The sequence below is a fragment of the Dreissena polymorpha genome, chromosome 11 (assembly GCF_020536995.1).
Source record: "Dreissena polymorpha isolate Duluth1 chromosome 11, UMN_Dpol_1.0, whole genome shotgun sequence".
NCBI classification, from domain to species: Eukaryota; Metazoa; Mollusca; class Bivalvia; order Myida; family Dreissenidae; genus Dreissena; species Dreissena polymorpha.
In genome coordinates this window covers 34,549,331-34,572,284 of record NC_068365.1, presented here as the reverse complement: position 1 = coordinate 34,572,284, position 22,954 = coordinate 34,549,331, and the positions used below count along the sequence as shown (strand labels likewise).

The 22,954-nt window shown below is 35.8% G+C and overlaps 1 protein-coding gene and 2 long non-coding RNA genes across 4 annotated transcripts in view; 1 reads left to right on the top strand and 2 right to left on the bottom strand.

The window, feature by feature from the left end:
* Nucleotides 1–22,954, bottom strand: part of LOC127851395 (anoctamin-4-like) — a 90,690-nt gene that overhangs the window by 44,715 nt on the left and 23,021 nt on the right. For both annotated transcript variants that reach the window (XM_052385153.1, XM_052385154.1), the window contains exons 4-7: nucleotides 21,916–21,980; nucleotides 13,047–13,220; nucleotides 11,906–12,004; nucleotides 187–314 (exon numbers count right to left, since the gene is read on the bottom strand). In XM_052385153.1, coding sequence (XP_052241113.1) covers nucleotides 187–314; nucleotides 11,906–12,004; nucleotides 13,047–13,220; nucleotides 21,916–21,980 — 466 coding nt within the window. The remainder of the gene's footprint in view (nucleotides 1–186; nucleotides 315–11,905; nucleotides 12,005–13,046; nucleotides 13,221–21,915; nucleotides 21,981–22,954) is intronic.
* Nucleotides 4,489–6,667, top strand: LOC127851429 (uncharacterized). The gene is made up of 3 exons (XR_008035758.1): nucleotides 4,489–5,105; nucleotides 5,585–5,685; nucleotides 6,191–6,667. It is a non-coding gene; the product is annotated as an uncharacterized LOC127851429 (long non-coding RNA).
* Nucleotides 16,910–17,526, bottom strand: LOC127851434 (uncharacterized). Its single transcript, XR_008035763.1, has 3 exons — nucleotides 17,306–17,526; nucleotides 17,109–17,166; nucleotides 16,910–16,957 (listed from the first exon to the last, which is right to left on the bottom strand). It is a non-coding gene; the product is annotated as an uncharacterized LOC127851434 (long non-coding RNA).

Below are 22,954 nucleotides of genomic sequence, written 5' to 3'. Positions count from 1 at the left end.
TAATTTTTTTGTTTTAACATATAATCTCATCAAAACAAAAATCCAGTCTAGGTTTAAAATCTTGTCCCTGAATAGCCTGTGCGAACTGCACAGGCCAATCTGGGATGACACTTTACACACATGCTTTATGCCCTGTTCCACACTACCAGGCTCAATGACCCAGTGACTGCTTTGGTGCATACTTACTGGTCCATGCGGCTCCTGTTGAAAGGGGCTGTGAAATAGTTGTCATCTTCCTCTATCAGTTCCTTATCGAGGTCAAAAGGGGTCGGGCAGCATTGGAAGATACTTGTTTGTGTTGGCATGTCATTGGGCTGGAACATGATTGTTGCAATGTTTCCAAGATGTTTCTGTCTTTTTTACCAAAGTAAATTTATTTTCCTGGGATATGTTGTTTTTTCTATTAAATTAACTTACTATTTACATAAATGTTACCAAAGTAAATTTATTTTCATGGGATATGTATTTTTCTATTAAATCCGCTTACTGTTTACATATATGTTAAGCAGTCACATTGGAAATTGGCCTTTGTTTTCAACAAAATTAGGGAATTTTATCACCAAACATTGTGAACCTTTTCTCTTAAAACAGTGTTTAAAACAATACAATATATAAACACTTTAATGTTCTATTTTTTGTATTCCTTGTTTTACAGGAAAACCATTACATTTTTAAGCATTTTGTTCTGAGATTCCAGAATTTATAAACATCAAACAACTAAAACAGGTATGAACATTTTATTGGGAGTGAGTTGCACCATTTTCCTTCACCAAATCGCCCCATGGTTGCAAATAGGTACCATGTTAAATAAGAGGGCACATTGTACCTTTTTGCACCAATGGGACAATTATCATACATTAAACACAAATGAATAAGCAGAACTGTTAAGATATCTTTTTTTCTATGCTTATTATTGGTTCTACCAACGGAAAAGAATAGATATTACCTTAATAAAACCTACACAGTAACAAAACTGAGTAAGAGTAAAAAGGTTCAAACTTAAATTAGGGCAGGCAGGCCTAATAAAAACTCATCAGGCCTTATACCTTGGACAACATATAGTTAATGAAGATAGGTTCAAATAAAATAATAGCGGGCCTAATTAAACCGGTGGCAGCTCAAACCTTTGACAATATATAGTTTAAGAGAAAAGGTTCACAATGAACTAAGGGCAGGCTTTTGCAAACTGCTTTGGGGAACAGGCAGTTAAGAGAATTATAAGGTTTGGACTCACACAAGTTACGTTTGTAGAACATGTATAGGCATAATCCTCTTTTTCAATTTCAAATATTTCAATCTCTTACACACAGAAATCAGCCAGCAATAAAGTCAACACATGGGTTATACCTCTGGCTGGAACAGGGCTTTTATAAACACCATGTCTAGGTGGAAATCATGCTGGAATGTATTTACTGTAGGAAGAATCATCAAAGCGCTGAAGGCACTGAAGATGTTCGCTATTGCATAATTTAACACGCAATTCATTTTTGAAAATCAATCGCAAGTTTGAAATGAACACACGCCATTCAACTTTATAAAGTGTGTGTTATAGCGCACAGGTCGAGTTTTGTGTGCACTTTTTATCATCCTTATTATTTCATAGAAATAAGTCAGACAAAATAAAAACAACATGCTTTTTGGAAGTTCTGAAAGCATAGAAAGTATGATGAAAATGGTAATGAGAACTTAATATAAAGAAAATTTGCAGTCACCATCACATTAAAGGAATATATTTCTAGTATCAAATGACTATCTCACCAAGAATATAAATTCATAACAAGGGCTGTTTGTAAAACAGAAATGCCCCCCATATGGGCTGTCCGTTGTAGTGGCAGCCATTGTGTGAATACGATTTTTGTCACTGTGACCTTGACCTTTGACCTAGTGACCTGAAAATCAATATGGGTCATCTACGTCACTATCAATGTACCTATGAAGTGTCATGATCCTAGGCAAAAGCGTTCTTGAGTTATCATCTGAAAATCATTTTACTATTTCGGGTCACCGCGACCTTGACCTTTGACCTTGTGACCTCAAAAGCAATAGGGGTCATCTGCAAGTCATGATCAATCTACCAATGAAGTTTCATGATCCTAGGCATATGCGTTCTTGAGTTATCATCCGAAAACCATTTTACTATTTCGGGTCACCGTGACCTTGACCTTTGACCTAGTGACCTAAAAATCAATAGGGGTCATCTGCGAGTCATGATCAATCTACCCATGAAGTTTCATGATCCTAGGCGTATGCGTTCTTGAGTTATCATCCGAAAACCATTTTACTATTTCGGGTCACCGTGACCTTGACCTTTGACCTAGTGACCTAAAAATCAATAGGGGTCATCTGCGAGTCATGATCAATCTACCTATGAAGTTTCATGATCCTAGGCGTATGCGTTCTTGAGTTATCATCCGGAAACCATTTTACTATTTCGGGACACCGTGACCTTGACCTTTGACCTAGTGACCTCAAAATCAATAGGGGTCATCTGCGAGTCATGATCAATGTACCTATGAAGTTTCATGATCCTAGGCCCAAGCGTTCTTGAGTTATCGTCTGACAACCACCTGGTGGACGGACCGACAACAGACCGACATGAGCAAAGCAATATACCCCCTCTTCTTCGAAGGGGGGGCATAATGAAAGTTCCGTGTACAAAACTTTTGATTTTTGAAACCATATACAAATTCAAAATATACAATAATCTTCGTATCTTGTATATGGAGGAATAAAAGTATATAAACATTGCTGTTTATGCTTTACTTTTGTTACCCGAGCAGTTCACACGCTGTCAACAACGCTAACATAAACATAGGTATAGAGCACTAATGCGCTTTTAAGCGTAGCTGTTTCAGTTTTCATCTTAGTGACTTAAACATAACGCCAACAGACACGCATGAATATTTTCAAATATTTAATAAGCTGATTCAAGATATAACCTCTGAATTTTTGCTACATCACTGCGTATGTGCTCAATTCAAAGGATGTAGCAATGTTCAGTGCAAGGAATTCCGGACTACTCTCTGTATGCTCAAACGACAAAAATTGTGGCCCTGTTACAATTACGCGTTAAAATCCATCTCGCAGAATTTCACTTTGGCCTCCAAGACGAGAAAACAATCATTAGCGAAATAGTATAGTGTCACGATAAGAGAAAATCGTTTAATTATCATACCACAATGTTTGCCGTACTTTGTCAGCACGTCTGGAATCATTCCTTAATGTGTGGATAGGCTGCCATTATTAACAAGTTTGCTATTTTGAATTCAATTTTGTATCAAAAAGCATTGTTCTTAATTGTGGCATTTTCAATTCGCAATGAGATTTGTAATGACCCTCGTCATGCGAAAATGGGTCTTATTCCATATGCGCCCATCATATAAATAGCCCACTCAGCTATCCCTCCTTCTGGTAAGGAGAAACATAACATATTGAGTGATTTTAAAGCGAACAGCATCGCCTATGGCCTGACTGCACAAAAGCACATGTTGGGTTTAACAAACGCTCGCCGAAACGCATAAGACCCATTTTCGCATGACGGCGCTATTGACGTGTGATTTAAATGTGTCGAAAGAAAACTGCGTTTCAATCAAATATAAACATACGATATATTTCGATAGTGAAGAAAGATACTCATAACAAAGCATATGAGGACACATATGAAGTGCTCTCCCGAAGTATATTTTTTATTTACTCACACTAATGTGTGGTTTGACAATGCTTACACACATTTCATGCAGTGAATATGCAGCTTACAAGTGAATAACACAACACAATAGTTTAACTTTTGTTTAATTGTATTTAATTATTTAGAAAAGTAAATTGCTAACTTTATTTCAAAGTCAGCGTATACCCCGACTACATTTTTAAAAGACATTTATTGTTATAAATATATTTAATATAATATATATGGTTGTTTTCGGTTTTAGCGATTAAAAAGCATTTTCGAGGTTGCCTATAGTATGCCTGTAGTAATTGATGAACTCATATCCAACTGTCTATGTATTGAGAACTGTGAATATAAACAAGCGTAACCTTCTACTAACCTTCTACTATTGCATTCGTATTATTATTATAAATTGTTTGTTATATTCGGGTTTAGCGATTACAGGGCTCGGACTGTCGTTCGCCACTTGAGCCATTTGCGAAAATATTGAGAATTTGGTTCAAGAAATATCCGATTTGCGAAAATGCTAAAATCTCGTAAAGGTTAAATTACACTAAATCATTGTGTATCCCTCCGTGGTCCATTCGAAAATAGTGCCTATTTCTAAAGAGTTCCTTTTCTCTTCTTGAATATAAGCCATTTAACAATGTGAGACATGTCTTTTGTGGTTATTTGTAATATCCTGTATGTGTCTGGCGTACTTTGATGCCTTGGATTGGAAGCTAACTTAAAAGATGAACTTTTGAGGGTGTGTTTTCTATTGTGTGGGGCTTTTGTCGAAATTAGGATTCCGAAACGGGTTTTTTCTACGGTGGGTTCATTCGACAGCGATTTACTTTCTTAGAAGTTGCGAGACGGTATGTTTTTGATTGCAATTATTGGAAGATGACAGATCCATCTTTAAAATGATACCAGGTTCGGAAAAATTGATACGTCGGAAAGGCAAGAAAAATGCTGTGAAAGTTGTCAGTTTTATAATGGGACCCTATGGGAATCGGAATTAGTGTAATATAACCTTTAAAAAGCACATTTACTGCAATGTCAAGGTCACATGGATTCGTCTGCAAGCGAGACAAGTAGAAAATGAATTTTAATGAATGTTTTGATGATTTGGGTGCTAAAATAGATGAGAGATGTCAATATTTTGGTCCAAATGGATGTTTTAGGTGGTTTTGGACTGTTCCGGATGGGTGGGGGACCTGGTATGGACAAGTAAGGGTAACATTTCCAACAAATCTTAAATGTAAATATTATTATGTCCATAGATTGAAGTTTCAGGTGGAGAGCAAGATGAAAAATATGCCAAATTACATGCATGCAACCCATTTATGCCATTTTTCTCTTTGTTTGTAGGCCTGACCGTTTGTCCTTGAGACATAGATGGTCAACAATTTGCTAGCTGTCTTGCTCTGACTGGTGCACTGGACATGATTTCGATGTGAGTCATCATACTGATTGTTTAATTAACACATGAATTTCAGTTTGTTCGTTAAAGTACTAACTTAGCTGTGTATTTACAGTGGACGTAGTGGTGCGCAGCAGGTGGTAGACTAGGTATTTCCATAAATACACTATGTTTACAGAATTGCGGCCAGTGGAGCAACATAGCTGATGAGTTAATAGCACTAGTTCTTCAGACAAATAACTTTATTTTCAACCTATAAAGCATATTTAGCTGCAGGTGGGGCCATTTAGCTGTAAGATCTGGCTTTTGTTCTGTTAAGCCCTTAGAGTAATGAATTTCAGAGTGAAGACCATAGCGCCTTTTCCTAGTCAAGTATCGGGCAGCTGTATGTCTTTTCAGAAATGCACATGTCTTCTTAAGCATGTCATTGTGTTTGCTTTTAATAAGATAGGCAATAAACTCATAACCTTTAGACAAATGAGCATCTGTAAATTCAGATTTCACTATTTCAGAGCCAGCCAGACCATGATTGAGCTTAAGGATTGTGCTGCGGATGCAGCCTGTGCAGTTCCGAGAGAAAGTCACTGTCTTGGGCAATGCGGTCTGGTATCAGGTAAGCACTATTGAAAGCCTCACACTTTTGGGGGGTCTGAAGCCTTGTGCTGTCAATGCGATCTGGTTCAATAAATCAGAATGCATTCTCAAAGCAGTACTTCATCAGATATGGTTATCTCAAGCTTACAGTTCGCGGGCAGATATGACTTCGATTTGTTCTTGCTAGCAGAACCCCTACAGGCCAAACTATGCGTTAAGCACTATTTTCCACAGCAACCCTTGCAGACAGAAAAACAATACTTAAAATTACTTCTGGCATTTAATTTCTCATTTCCTTTATATCTCTTTTGTATGTTTGTTTGCCCTTTTTAACTCTGACATGCCATCTTGCTCACATTGATGGAGCATACCTGTTTTTGTTTAGAGCCAAGTCCCCAGCTGCTCGAGTTTGCCGTGTCGATAATGAGAAAGCCATGGCATGATGTCTCCTCTATGTGTTTCCTTATCTCAGTGTTGAACATAATTGCCAGTTTCAGGGGCCTAAACATTTTATTTTATTAAAGGTCTGGATGATCCTTGCCTGACTGCGGGTTTGTGTACACCTCAATCCGACTCTGTCCTGAACAGAGGCCGCAGTGGTGCAGCGCTTGTGGACGATCCATCAACATCCTGAAAGGTCAACACTACACCAAGCTGGGAAAATTGATCCTGATAGTCATCCCCAGGTAGTGGAATGAATGTACACTGAACTACAGAGGAATCACACCCAAATGACTTTCCTGCCACGACATTAGTGTGGCCAGTCGCGTAGGAATTCCTTAGCAAACGTGCTCTTTTGCATGGTGACTGTGGGCATTTTTGCAAAACTTACGCTTTCAACACTGGATTTTAAAGGGAATACTTAATAAAATGTTGCTAACAGGACTTATTTATATGAGAGAGACTATCTGGATGCGCATTAAGTGTCACTTTGTGTCGTAAGCTGTTGAAGGAGCGATTTGCGCCTTTTTAAGTGTTAATTTTGGGTAGCCGGCTTGTATTGGCTTGAAAGCTGCAAATTATGCCTCTCATCATAATAGCATTAATTTTTGTAAATGCAATGTGTACGTTTAGATTGAAAGTGAAGCTTTTAATAATAATTTTCTTAAAAAAACATGATTTTATATGCTGTCAGTGAGTTTTTTATTGAAAAAAGTGCTTAATTTTTTTAAAAAGTCTCCTATTTCATCAAGAAAAGTACACTGATTCACAATCAATACATTTATTTGGGCCTTTTGCTGATATATTGGTGAATTTCGCATGCAAATGATACCAGTTTTTGCCATAAAAGTTGCGCATAACAATAATTGGAGACACAAAATCAGCTGTCGTCACTTAGACTAACAAGAGCACCGCCTTGCGGGTGCAGACCGCTCATCTATTTTCTTTTTAAAGGTGAAGGGACTCTCATTTTCAATCACAAAGGAGGGAGGGGTGGAGTGAAGAGGGGTGTATAGTGTGGGGTTGTGGACATTTATTACATTATCTTCCAAAAAAGCGAAAAAAAAAAAAAAAAAAAAAAAAAAAAATGGGGGGGGGGGGGGGGGGGGGGGGGGGGCGATGGGGGGGGGGTATTTTTTGGGTGCGATGGTTTGACGGTATTTCAAACATAACCGTTTTAAAAAAAAAATGGGGCGGGGGGGTATAGTGTGAGGGTGTGGTGGTAATTTGTGAGATGATCTTAAAAAAAATAAAAAAATAAAAAAAAAAAAAAAAAATTGTGGGGGGGGGTGGGTGGGGTGGGGGTGGGGGGTATAGTGTGAGGGTGTGGTGGTCATTTGTGAGATGATCTTAACAAAAAAAAAAAAAAAAAAAAAAAAATTAGAGGGGGGGGGGGGAGGGGGGAGGGCACGGGGAATGGTTTGGGTGGAGTCTATTGTGGTATGTCAGGTAAGAGTAGTTTCGTCAAAGTATCAATCAATCTAATCATAAATAAAGAAGTTATGGCAATTTTAGCAAAATTTAATAATTTGACCTTGAGAGTCAAGGTCATTCAAAGGTCAAGGTAAAATTCAACTTGCCAGGTACAGTAACCTCATGATAGCATGAAAATATTTGAAGTTTGAAAGCAATAGCCTTGATACTTAAGAAGTAAAGTGGATCGAAACACAAAATTTAACCATATATAAAAAGTTACTAAGTCAAAAAAGGGCCATAATTCCGTAACAATGACAACCAGAGTTATGCAACTTGTCCTTTTACTGTACCCTTATGATAGTTTGTGAGTGTTCCAAGTATGAAAGCAATATCTATGATTCTTTAGGGGTAAAGTGGACCAAAACATAAATCTTAACCAAATTTTCAATTTTCTAAGTATAAAGGGCCCATAATTCCGTCCAAATGCCAGTCAGAGTTACATAACTTTGCCTGCACGGTCCCCTTAGGATAGTTCTTAAGTGTTGCAAGTATGAAAGCAATAGCTTTGATACTGTAGGAATAAAGTGGACCTACCACAAAACTTAATCAAATTTTCAATTTTCTAAGTATAAAAAGGGCACATAATTCTGTCAAAATGCCAGTCAGAGTTACATTACTTTGCCTGCACAGTCCCCTTATGATAGTTAGTAAGTGTTGCAAGTATGAAAGCAATAACTTTGATGCTTAAGGAATAAAATGGACCTAAACACAAAACTTAACCAAAATTTTCAATTTTCTAAGTATAAAAAGGGCACATAATTCTGTCAAAATGCACGCCAGAGTTATCTAACTTTGCCTGCCCAGTCCCCTCATGATAGTAAGTAAGTGTACCAAGTTTGAATGCAATAGCATTGATACTTACTGAGAAAAATGGACCTAAACGCAAAACTTAACCAAAATTTTCAATTTTCTAAGTATAAAAAGGGCACATAATTCTGTCAAAATGCACGCCAGAGTTATCTAACTTTGCCTGCCCAGTCCCCTCATGATAGTAAGTAAGTGTACCAAGTTGAATGCAATAGCATTGATACTTTTTGAGAAAAGTGGACCTAAACGCAAAACTTAACCGGACGCCGACGCCAACGCCGACGCCGACGCCAAGGTGATGACAATAGCTCATAATTTTTTTTCAAAAAATAGATAAGCTAAAAATCATGCATTCCGACTTGACTGCAGCCAATTTAGTCACCGCTTTAAATGGCCATTTTAAGGCCTTTACCCCCATCCGAATGCACTGAAATTGCATATTCATTGTGGAAATAGTTGAAATCTCATGTGGAGAAAGTTTGAAAAAGATAGGACAAAGTTGAGTTCCCTTAAAGGTTACATTACACTAAATCATTGTGTATCCCTCCGTGGTCCATTCGAAAGTAGTGCCTATTTCTAAAGAGTTCCTTTTCTCTTCTTGAATATAAGCCATTTAACAATGTGAGACATGTCTTTTGTGGTTATTTGTAATATCCTGTATGTGTCTGGCGTACTTTGATGCCTTGGATTGGAAGCTAACTTAAAAGATGAACTTTTGAGGGTGTGTTTTCTATTGTGTGGGGCTTTTGTCGAAATTAGGATTCCGAAACGCGTTTTTCTACGGTGGGTTCATTCGACAGCGATTTACTTTCTTAGAAGTTGCTAGACGGTATGTTTTTGATTGCAATTATTGGAAGATGACAGATTCATCTTTAAAATGATACCAGGTTCGGAAAAATTGATACGTCGGAAAGGCAAGAAAAATGCTGTGAAAGTTGTCAGTTTTATAATGGGACCCTATGGGAATCGGAATTAGTGTAATATAACCTAAAATTTCATTGAAAACAGCCGCCATTTAAACCCGAAACTGGTTTTCTATATTTTTCTCTTTGTTTCAATGAAAGTATTCGCAATTTGAACAGTGAACGAAAACCGGTCTGCACCTGTATCGAGACATCGCTTGACCTTATTGTTATTGAAGTGCACATGGTAGCTGGCCAATCAAAACTGAGCTCGCTTACACATGAAATGCGTTTTAGTGAGACCCCATGAAATGACGTTGTTGAATGAAATGTAAAAATGGGTGGAGCTTTGAATACACAGTTAATATTGTCGTCTGCAAACAAAATAGCGGCCGGTTGCAAATGTCGTATTATAAGATTAAAAATGAAAATAAGCGTGACAATAAATTAATTATTTCCAAGCTGACTATCGATCTAAATTAAAGAGTGATAATTTAATCATTAGTTCTATGTCGTTGATGTTACAACTTTCTGCCGATTTTCGATTGAAATGAAAAGGTGATAATTAATTTGATCGTTTTACTCACACACTATGCTTACTAACAGCGGCGTATTATAATCAAAGGAAAACGTGAAAAACACGCGCGGTTTAATTGCAATTAAAGTTTAATTAAAGTTACGAATTTGTAACACATAGGAAGAGTAATTCATGTCGTCTACAATATAAATGGAAGAAACCACTTTGTCCGTACAGTGGCTAGCATGGCTTCTTTAACCTTAAAGCGTCCTTTGGACGAAAATGGGTCTGAACAAAAAAAATAAAAAATAATAAAACACAAAAAAACTAGAGCATTCCAAGAGTCATGGAAAGTTGATAATAATTGGCTTCGCTTTGAGAATGAATCAAAATCAATGTACTGTGACCTATGCATTAAGGTTCAGAATTCCAACACGTTCACTGTAGGTTGCAATATCCTGAAAAAAGACTCTGTGACGAAACATGCAAAGTCTAAAGGTAAGATTTTGGGGGGGGGGGGGGGGGGGAGCATGCCCCCGGACCCCCTAGATCTGGGTAGCTCAAAGATATTTTGGGCCAGCGCTAGCCCTGCATTATGAAACTTTTGTTTTTTTTCTATTGTATCGCTGAAGTTATTGTTGAACTTATGTTCAACGTTTTATAAATTGAGAATATAAATAAGCGTCAACTTTTTCCCGAATCTCTCAATTTACGACCCGTACTACGTCATTGAGTTGTATGCGAGAGCGTAACCTTTTGCGTTGTTATAACCCGTAAACTTTCCTTTGTTTATCGACAGGCGCATCTATTAATAGCCTCATATCATGAATGCCAAAACACCCGCAAAAAAGAACCACGTGACCAAATAGGACGCAAAACGCGAATACCATGCGACTACGACACGGAGCCTTGTGATTGCTATTACGTAAAGAATTGACCTCTAACTGAAGTAAGCAAAGGAAACGCAGCACCTAATTGACCCATTCCTTCTATGTGCGCAGGCAGATTGAATTTTACTAATGTATGGTTTGCCTATTATAACACACATTTTAATGCGGTAAATGTGCGACTAACAAGTAAAAACACTATAATTAAACTTTTGTTTTGAATTAAGTTATTTAGAAACCAAAATTCCAAACCTTATTTCAAAACAGCAAGACTACATTTTTTAGAGAATATTGTTGTTATATTTAAATGTTTTTTAACAGTTTCAGCGATAATGAAACATTTTTTATGTTGTCTATCGTATCCCTGTAATAATTGTTGAACTCGTGGTCAACGTATTATTAATTGAGACCCGTGAATATAAACAAGCGTAACCTTATACTAGTGCGTTATTCTCACCCGGACTCCCCTTTGTTTATCGCCAGCCTCAGAGTTATGAATGAGATGAGCGAAAAACTACGTCACGCAGACACAGCAGAAAGAGGACTATTTTAATCATTCATAAACAATCTCCTCCGCAACACGTACACTACCATCATTGTTTTTTATTCTTTTCTATAAAACACCATTCGAAACTATTGCATTTAACACCATATTAATATAATGTTTCCATTGGTGAATAAACATAATTGGAGAACTCAAACCTATTGCATAAATTATACAACTCTTTCTTGCGCGTAGTAAGGGGGAATTGGGTTAATCATACCTAGGCCGTATCGACCTGAATTTTACACTAAACACTTTAGACGGTCGCTAAAGCGACCATCTAAAAATGTTTCCATAATAGCTGAGCTAGGAGAACACAGAGTATCCCATCTTAAGATGATGTTTTATTGTAATTGAAAGTCTACTTAAGAGAGGTTTTTAATGGGTATAAACTGTACTTTAACTGACTATTATTTATGACATGTTTATAGCTCAATTAATCCCATACAACCTTTGATCGGTTACTTTAAAATAAAATGGTATCTACCATTTCTGCCAAGTAACCTAACACTTTTGATGATGTACCAATAACAATAGATATGTCTATGCTTTCTCTAGATATTGTGCGTAAAATAACATGTCAATGGACTTACTGACATGTGCAAAGCAATATACCCCCCGCATTTTTTAGGGGAGGGCATAATAGGGTTGGGTTCAATACAAACCGCTAAGGGCATCTTCATGTTCATTAGCTCCGCCCCCTTTGCTAGAACCTCCCAGGGGGCGTGGCACTTTATAAAGGCCACCTTCCCACTCTTAGAGTCCTAAAACACAAACGTTGCAATCATAACATATAGTATATTAAGTAGACAAAAAAGTATACAACTCATTTTAAAGCTTTAAATACTAATTCTTTTGTTTTTTAAGTAACACTAGAAAATTAACTAAATTCTTATGATTGGTCAATAATTAAAGACTTAAATAAATTATTGTACGACGATTAAACATATAGCCAAAATATTGAGGATATAGTGTATTTGTTGGTTTAGGTAGATTATCAATTTCAATTCAGAAGTGATAAAAAGAATTAAATGTTACAACAATGGCGAAGCCATGAACACAATATTTTAATTCTATCATCACAACCTCAATAAAATTGACAATCTACCAAAAGGAATATATTTTCTTTTTATTTAATGCTTTTCCAATGTTTGTTCACATGTTAAAATAAAAGATTAAACAATAATAGCATTATGAAATCATAATATTGACATCATTTCACAACAAATCAGTTAAAATTATAGACAATATTCGATATCATGGTCATAGTTCACTGGCTGAAACAGTGAATTAACACTTTTAATACACTGACAATTTCCTATAAACCATAAGAGAGTTACTATATATTAAATAAATGTTGCAGTTGCATGATGAAATAGATAGGAGAGTTCCTTGAAAGCTAGATCTATTATGCTCACTTGGGAAATATATGTTAAAAAAATATGTATGCTACTTTATATGCAATTTACATTTACATTTTCCAATACTCTGATTCCAAGGAACAGAATTATTGACTACATTTGATGACAAACATTTCAGAATCCATACAGATCGAGTGAATCATGTACATTGTTTTAAAATGCACAATATGGGTATAGTGTTAAAGTTTAGGTCTCAATAGCTTTAGTGAATAACTTATGAGATTCTTTATTTTTTGAGAATCAGACATGAAAAATGTCTAATTAAGACATTTTATCCTAAATAAATTTGTTATATTTTTAAATGTTATAAGTTATTCACAATTACGGGAAACAAATTTCAATATTTCCTTAATTTATTCCCTATTGGTGTCTGAAAGTACATCACCTCTGGTTTCTCATGTTCCAAGTGCAATCCTTCTTTCTTAATCATGTCTAGAAAGTATTCCCGCTTTTTAACTCTGTTTTCCTGTTCCGCTGTGGTTCCCATTTCATAGGCCAAGACAAAGTCAATTCGTCGAGCGCCATCTTTGAAGAACATCGTGAACTCTTCATTCTGACTCTGGCAACACAAAGCACAGCTGGTTTCACATTTTAAGTACACAGAGGTTGAGTAAAAATATTAATATGTCCCAAGGACACAGATACTTTTTGAGTTAGATGCAATACCACTTACACAATTTTTTTCGGCGTAAGCTGCATAAGCCAGCTTTTCACCTTAGCCTGACCTTTGTAAGTGTCCAATAAAATTCCAATAAAATTTCCCGCGGCTAGGTACGAATGAATACACTTCATTTATTCCATTGGCTGATTTGAGTATACCACCAGAACATTGGAAACATATCCGCGTCTTTGTAACACTGTTTTACTGTATGAAACAATTTTATCTCGAATGAAAAGGCTTAATAGATAGAACAGTTTTACACTCAATTCTCGACATCAATACAGTTTGTGCGTACACCTTTTATTTTCAGAGTATTACCAGCGCAAGAGCGTTTATACTTAAAAGGCTATGTTCTCATATTTAGTACTTACTTCCTTATTCCTGTCAACATGTTAACATGTAAAAGTATAAAGAGCAATGGAAGCGAGGCCTCACTTTAAAGCATTGCATTTCAACCCGCGAGGTATATCGGGTCAATTCGCGGACATTCAGAGTTTATATACAGGTCATCACCGGAGTTGGCGGTCAGTAAAATAATCGTTATATAATAAAGACGCTATCCGTGAACTAGGTGACCTGGAATTTTCTTTAGACCAGAAATATGTTAAATGAAGATATTCAGCAATATAATTATGGTATGTAAATAATAGATTCTTAATGTGTTTTCAACAATACAATGATAAATATTATTGTTGATAAATTTAACAATAATTATTCGTCCATATTGCCTAATGTACGAAAGTGATATTATGAGCATGTAACAGTTTATAGGTGTCTATCGCAACCGTTGATTATTTTTGATGTTTCTACTTCATATACACTTATATTTATTAATGCAGCATCATCATACTAAAACAATATACCAGAAAGAGAAAAATAATGCATTTGAATATCAACCGTACTTTCGTTTGACAACTGATCATGCGTTTACGAGTTGAACCTAAATTTAGTTTTAGTGCAGATTTGTTCATACGACACAAAGACACGAAATTGTTTTACGGATCATTTCAGCTTACAGGACTGGGTGGGTCACGTAAGAATATCGAATATAAAATATATTTTTATAAACAACTGGTAGCAAGGTGAGTTGCAGATAATTAATCAGTAACCACATTTTAACTAACTATTTTGACCTGTTAATTCTTTTCAGCTCAATTCAACAGTGCAAAATGCCCATAATATTACTTTAAGCATTAGCACGATGATAATTGATACTGTTAATAATCGAATCAAATAGCAATGCCCGACAAACCACTAAAACAGGTTTGTTCGAAGAACGCGCCTATAAATACGGATACTTCTCGTGTGGCCGGTTGACTCATATGTTTAAATTTCACTTCCATTCTTCTTTTGGTTTTCTGTTTTGTATCTATAGGTTTATGACCAGCAATATGTTATAATGTAAAATAAGCCGCGAAAACTCCCCGTAACATCCCGTACTGCGTGTGATGCAGCTAAGAACTGCACAGAAAAAGACATTCGCTATCCTTGATCTCATTCATTAAACTATTTACGCCGTATATCTTTTTTAAAGATATTTCTTGTTTAAAATGTGCCACAACATTTGCAGTGTATGAAACATCCAATCCAAAACAGAGGTGAACAAATGTACGCTGATTGATATGCTGGCAAAGTTGCTGCCCCTTTGCACCATTACTTTTTTAGTTATGGACACTGTTAAAGTGGGACAGATGGTGTTACTGTTAAAAGAAAAAATATGTGACTTTAAATGAATGAAGACAGTCATTTTCAGTAACAATGAAGACTTTGATAAATTTGATCCCATGGATCATTTAAATGAAACTTGTTATAAGTAGATTTTGTGATAATTTGCATCCTAATGTCTTGTGTCTTATATTTCTTGTATAAAATTGTTTTAATAATATACATGACAAATACACCAGTATTTATATTAAAGTGGCAGAAATCAATAGGCAACATATAAGGTAGTAAATATATTTAAATATATGCAACATTTCTAACATTTTCGACAAATTACAAACCTAAATGAAATAGTCCACAAAGGATTTGTTTACATGTAATAGTATGTGTCAAATAAACCATTATTTATTTCATATTTTTTTTAGATATTTTCCATGTCAGAAAATATTGGAAAAGTCAATATCACAGGTAAATTTCATGCATTTTGAAGTGAAGTGGTAATGCAGTTAAACAACTGAATAGGGTCCAGAGGTATGGATTACTTTATGTCATTTGGACAAGCCGAAATAATTTGGCAAATACTTAATCAATAATGTCAGAAATAAGGGCATGTAAATATAAACCATGAACACATCTTCCTGCTTAATAACATCAAAATGAATAGTTCAACATTCCATCTTGTTCAAGAAAATCCCTTACTTAAAAATAACGAAGAAATGAAGAACTAGTACATGATCATGATGACCATTTTGATGATGATGATTATGATGGTAATGATGATAATCATTTTGATGATGATCATCATTTTAATGATGGTGATGACTTTTTGATGATGATGACGGTAATGATGATAATCATTTTAATGATGATAATCATTTTGATGATGATTACCATTTTGATGATGATGACGGTAATGATGATAATCATTTTGATGATGATAATCATTTTGATGATGATTACCATTGTGATGATGATTACCATTTTGATGATGATTACCATTTTGATGATGATTACCATTTTGATGATGATTACCATTTTGATGATGATTACCATTGTGATGATGATGATCATTTTGATGATGATGATACTCAGGATCAGGGTCAAGGTGGTGATGATGGTAATGGCGACAATTATTATATTTTTAACAAAAATGATGTTGATGAGGATCAGGTTTGAGTTTTATCCCATCATCAAACCCACAATTAACAAGATCAACTCCATTTGATAAATTTTTATGTATTCAACAACGCTCGGATAAAGTGAACACGAGCCATAGTTTTTTTTTTAATCATGTCATTAAATGTTTTAGTGTTCTTTTCAGCCATTCCTTTTTGTTACTTTTTTAATCAACACATAAAAATGCAAAAATGATGGAATAAGAATAAAATAAGTTAAGTGTAAGATTATTTGTTGGGAAATGCTGGGGCTTTTTAAGATTTTGCTAAAACGCTGATCCTGTCTTCAGCACTAATCTTATACTCTATGACTAGAAATAGTCATATTATTGTGTGTGTTTTTTCGCGTCAATTATCAAGAATGTGTCCATATATTGTAAAAAGTGTATGTAATTAAAAACTAAAAATAAAATTATAACAAGGGCTGTTTGTAAAACATGCATGCCCCCCCATATGGGCTGTCAGTTGTAGTGGCAGCCATTGTGTGAATATGTTTTTGTCACTGTGACCTTGACCTTGACCTAGTGACCTGAAAATCAATAGGGGTCATCTGCAAGTCATTATCAATGTACCTATGAAGTTTCATGATCCTAGGCCTAATTATTCTTGAGTTATCATCAGGAAACCATTTTACTGTTTCAAGTCACTTTGACCTTTACCTTTGACCTAGTGACCTGAAAATTAATAGGGGTTATCTGCCAGTCATGATCAATGAACCTAGGAATTTTCATGATCCTAGGTGTAAGCATTCTTGAGTTATCATCCGGAAACCATTTTACTGTTTCGAGTCACCGTGACCTTGACCTTTGACCTAGTGACCTGAAAATTAATAGGGGTCATTTGCGAGTCATGATCAATGAACATATGAAGTTTCATGATCCTAAGCATAAGCGTTCTTGAGTTATCATCTGGAAACCATTTTACTGTTTCGGGTCACAGTGACCTTGACCTTTGACCTAGTGACCTGAAAATCAATAGGGGTCATCTGCGAGTCGTGATCAATGTACCTATGAAGTTTCGTTATCCTAGGCATAAGCGTTCTTGAGTTATCATCCAGAAACCATTTAACTATTTCAGGTCACCTTGACCTTTGACCTAGTGACCTCAAAATCAATAGGGGTAATTTGCGAGTCATGATCAATGTACCTATAAAGTTTCATGATCCTAGGCATAAGCGTTCTTGAGTTATCATCCGGAAACCATTTTACTATTTCGGGTCACCGTGACCATGACCTTTGACCTAGTGACCTCAAAATCAATAGGGGTCATCTGCGAGTCATGATCAATGTACCTATGAAGTTTCATGATCGTAGGCCTAAGCCTTCTTGAGTTATCATCCGGAAACCATCTGGTGGACGGACGGACATACGGACCGACGGACAGACATTAGCAAAACAATATACCCCCTCTTCTTCGAAGGGGGGCATAACAATGTACAAAGTGGTTATGTACCTTACATACTTATAATATTCAAAGAGTACCCAGGTATTTGGAATTTAGCTTGTCAAAGACTTCTAGTAACTTGGTGGATTAGATACATTCATAATATAATATGTTTTCATTTACCAATATTTTTAGTACATTATGATAGTTACTCATATTGGCGCATCCAAAGACCAAAAGTCATGCTTTACAAAAAAATTGAGTATGCACGATTGATAGTGACATAATGGTAAATTTTTCATTCGGTATTGTCATAGGAACAATTTTCACTATTACAGAATAATAGTGTTAAATGTATATGCAACCAACCACAATACAACCACAATACAACATCCCATTTAGTTATGCAAAACCTACCCCTGACCTTGTGCGAACTCTGACCCCATTCTTAGGGTCATTGGGGTCAACTAGTGTAGCCTCACTTTCAAACTGCAAATATGGGGAAATCATACAAATGTACAATGAGAACACAGGCAATAATTGCTGTTTGAGTGAGGGGGGGGGGGGCGGGGAGACTAAGATGAGCGTTACATAACAGAGGTCTATATAGCAGCAGTGACACCAGGTTATTTAAAAAAAAATCCAAATTAACAGACAACAAATGATGAATATATTAAGAACATTTTTTTTATAGGAGAAGGGTTTGAAAATTGTTTCATTTTAGAATGCTTAGTTCTTTAACATCTTTTAATCTGTACAATATACCGTAATTCAGGCATGGCGAAATTAGAAAAAATCTGCCGGTCATCCGGACAGGCATTTCAGAAAATGTGCCGGTCCGGAGAAAATTTAGCCGGACCGTAAAGCAACAACAACTTAACTAGAAAATTCAAAAATGGCAGCGATCACATCTTGATCTCTTTATTCAACCGGCCATTAAATTGATTTTAATCGCTTAGAGGTTACACTGGCAGCTAATTGGTGTTAATCGGTTGTGTAATGTCAATCATGTTGTGAAAAATTCGCGTGTCAGTTTTTATTACATGTATTCCCTATTAGAACGGTTCGGTGCGATAATTTCAATAACGTATGTGCAAGCCGAATAATTATCAAATTAAAGTTATCCGAAACGATTTAAACATTCTTACTTTAATATGATTGCAGTTTGGAGCGGCTGTTAAAATATACTGCGCACAGTACAAAACACGTTACCTGACATTTAATGATTAAGGCATTTCATTTTTCAGAACGTTTACTAGTAATTAATTAAATAAAAAAGACGATTTATTTACATGCTAACGCAGTGTAATTGTTAACAGAGATTCATTTTCATTTTTGACCAGTATCAGAAAGTCCCCGGGAAGCACGTTTTTTTACATGGCACTGCATATGATGCAATAAAAACATTTCTTTGTACATGTATCGTATTGCATTCAATCTAAATTTAAATTCGCTCGTCCAATGAAAGCTCTGCCCCATAATGCACTGTACTCTTTACACTTATGAAAAATGGCGTATGCATATGGTTGTGTTGATCACGATACCATATTTTATTGTCCTTATCCTACTTGAAAAATATGTAAAAGCTATCAAGATCTTTTTTGTTAGAACGCAGTTGGCGATTTTGCAAACGAGTTTAAAGTAGGTGTTGTGTAACAAGTTGGATTTGCTAATTGTACGTAACAAACCTACAGCAAACATCAAAACAACGAGCGATTTCATTTTCATGATGTAGTAAGCGATTTGCTCTTCGAATTTTCAACTTGAAAAAAAAAAGATTTGTTTGCAATCATTTCACATTTTGCCGGTCACCAGGACCGACATTCTTGTTAAACCTGCCGGACCAAATTGAAATCTGCCGGTCAGGACCGGCGGACCGGCAATTTCGCCAAGCCTGGTAATTACTCTACGTTTTCGGACACTTAAAAATAATTATTTGTTTTCGTGTCCAAAAACTAAGATACGATAAATATTAACAAAATACAGGTGTCCGAAAACTTTTTAGAGTAAAAAATGGAAGTGTCCGAAAATAGCGTCAATTGTATCAACGACTACCGGTAATAGCACGCGCTTGTAAAATACCATGCCGTATAGTATAAATTACAGTTATACATGTTTGCACTGCATTTTAAATAATTGTAAATGCTTAATTTATTTGACAGAAAGTTACTTTAAGGTTGTACTTTGACCAACGAGTTCAAAAATGAGCATGTGATGTACCGATACACGCTTGTATGAACCTGTAATTAACGCAATAAAAAAAGCAAACTATGAATTCTTTGTTTTTTCATTTCCGATAGTTGTTGTTCGTAAAACTTGTAATAGGGTGCATCACAATTTGAAACATTTAGTATTTGTCACAGTTATTTTACTGAGAAGGGGTAGTACCATTGCTGTAGATAATTGAACTGTTAATTGGCACTACCCCTGGCAATTGTCATAACGCTTATGCTATCGGGCGAAACCATTGTTTAATACCGGTATACAAGGTTATTTACCCAATAACGCAAATGTAATTGTCCATTGCCCTCAGGCATGCACCCACAATGTTTTATGATGTTAATCTGGTTGTAAAACCCCATGATCGAAGTCTCATTAGATATCGAAAACAGGTTCGAAATTTGGTAAAATAGCGCTGTACAATATACTGTCAGAAAACTTAGAGACATAAATAACGGACGAAAACTCGTGTGTCCGAAAATAAAGAGTCACGAAAATTAATTATTTTTGCTAAAAAAAGGGGGTGTCCAAAAACTTAGAGTGTCCGAAAACATAGAGTAATTACGGTAGTTATACCGTACCGGATGAATATATAAATTTCACAAGACCTGTATATTATTGTACAGGGGCATGATTTCAGTTTGATGCAGTCATCAATGTAGGAAAGTACCAATAAAATATACTTGTGTAGTCATGATTGTGATTAGACATGTTTTGTTTTGTTCTGGATATTTGCAGATTATTGGATTTCACTATTTATGAATACGATCACAACACATGAATGTGGTACCAGTAATTTACCGACTGCACCATGAACTCTTTTGGCATTTCACTACAAGCAACACTGGAATGCTAATAACCCATACATAATTTGTGAACAATATACAATATATGTCAACCAGAAAATTAGATATGCTTTCTGCATTATAAATTGATATAATTGTCCTGGATTATGGAAGTAAGTGGATCCTTTTCTCTGCAGAGAAAAAGAAAGCATTGCTTTTGGAGAATTTTGTTTTCCCATGAATGTATCTAATTGTCTCTATGAAATAAGATCCAAAGTAAAATTGTTGCAATGACATAATAGAGTTAACAAGAGATGTGTTCATCAGAAACACAATGCCCCCTATTGCGCCGCTTTGAAAAAAAAAATGTTGACATTTGACCTTGAAAGATGACCTTGACCCTCAACTTCCACCACTCAAAATGTGCAGCTTCATGAGATGAACGCCGCTTAGAAATATTTTTTTTGACCTTTGACCTTGAAGGATGACCTTGACCATGAAATTCCACCACTCAAAATGTGCAGCTTCATGAGATGCACAAGCATGCCAAATATCAAGTTGCTATCTTGAATATTGAAAAAGTTATGGCCAATGTTAAAGTTTTTTTCTGGCGGACGGACAGACTGACTGACATACTGACTGACAGACAGTTCAACTGCTATATGCCACCCTACCGGGGGGCATAAAATGTATGTAAGCCATTGTGTTAGTTGGGAGAGCAGTCAAGTACATGTAGAGTAAGTAACAACATTTAAGGCTGAGTGAATCTCTTAGCCATGTGACATACAGAAGGCTGAGTGAATCTCTTAGCCATGTGACATACAGAAGGCTGAGTGAGTCTCTTAGCCATGTGACATACAGAAGGCTGAGTGAATCTCTTAGCCATGTGACATACAGAAGGCTGAGTGAGTCTCTTAGCCATGTGACATACAGAAGGCTGAGTGAATCTCTTAGCCATGTGACATACAGAAGGCTGAGTGAGTCTCTTAGCCATGTGACATACAGAAGGCTGAGTGAGTCTCTTAGCCATGTGACATACAGAAGTTGAACCACGCTCTGGGAAAACTGGGCGTAATGCATGTGAGTAAAGTATTGTCCCAGATAAGCTTTGCAGTCTGCATCGGCTAATCAGGGACAACACTGTCTTCCTAAACTGGATTTTCACTAGGAAGAGTCTTCCTTTAAACAAAAAATTTCCATTAAAGTGGAATTTCATCCCAGATAAGCCTGTGCTGACTGCACAGGCTAATCTGGAACGACACTTTACACACAACATGCATCAAGCCCCTTATTCCCACAGCATGGCTTTAAGGTTAATTCCAAGGGGTAAACTGGACAGACTACAATCAGTCTCAGAATCATTGTTACCGTTTGAGGTCCGCCTGGGACTTTCTCTGTGACCACTTCTGTTGGCCCGTTGTCATGTGGATGACCTGCAAAAAACCCAGAGAATTTCTATTATGATTTACAATGTATATTCCTGAAATACTATGATAACAGTTTTATGTACTTAAAATCTGTGTAAAAATTATGAAATACATTTTTAATAATCCTTGTTATCATCAACATAAATCTCTAGGGTTTTTGCAAAATTATTCATTTGTTTATAGATCCAGCAAAGATGATAACTATTTGTACAGTGATTATGTTGACATTTAACACAAGGCAATCAGCTGAAAGGAGGAGCAATCAAACCCATGGCGCTGATGGGTGCCTATTAGGCCAGTGGAGGTTATTGAGACTCTTGTGATTTATCTGCTATATATAACAAAACTACATCTTTCTTTATCACATCGTTTTACAAAAGTTGCTTGCTGTTTGTTTGTATCATTAATTGTTGAAATAAATTTGCTTAATCTATATGTAATTGGGTAAAAAGTCTTTGTTATGGTTGGAAAACTGAATGTGAGAAAAATGTGTACATATACCTAGATTTGTATAGTTCCCTATACATGTATATTCGGCAACTTCAGTGTTTGATTGACTTTTTCAATTGAGTGAAACGACTTTCCACACAAGTGTGACTTTAAATTGAACATTTTATGCCTTTACAACACAATTAAGTTAAAATAATTAATATAGCAGGTATTAAATTCCCTAGTAATAGGCCAATTCTAGGAAAGCACACAAATAATAAATTTCACGTGTTTTAACCACAAAATATATACGTAATAGAACTTTCTATAAAAAAAAGGAGAAATAACTCCAGTTTTGACAGAAATATGGCATTATTTTTTTTAAACAAGGGATAGACTGAAACTTTGGGAATGGATGAAACTATAGGAAACAAGGATAGTCTGAATGCACATGAAGTTTAAATTGATATAATTTGCTCTTTGTGTATTTACTTTCATAAGGCAAGGCTCACAAGGTAGCCGCACAAAATGTAGTATCTGCTTAACATGTC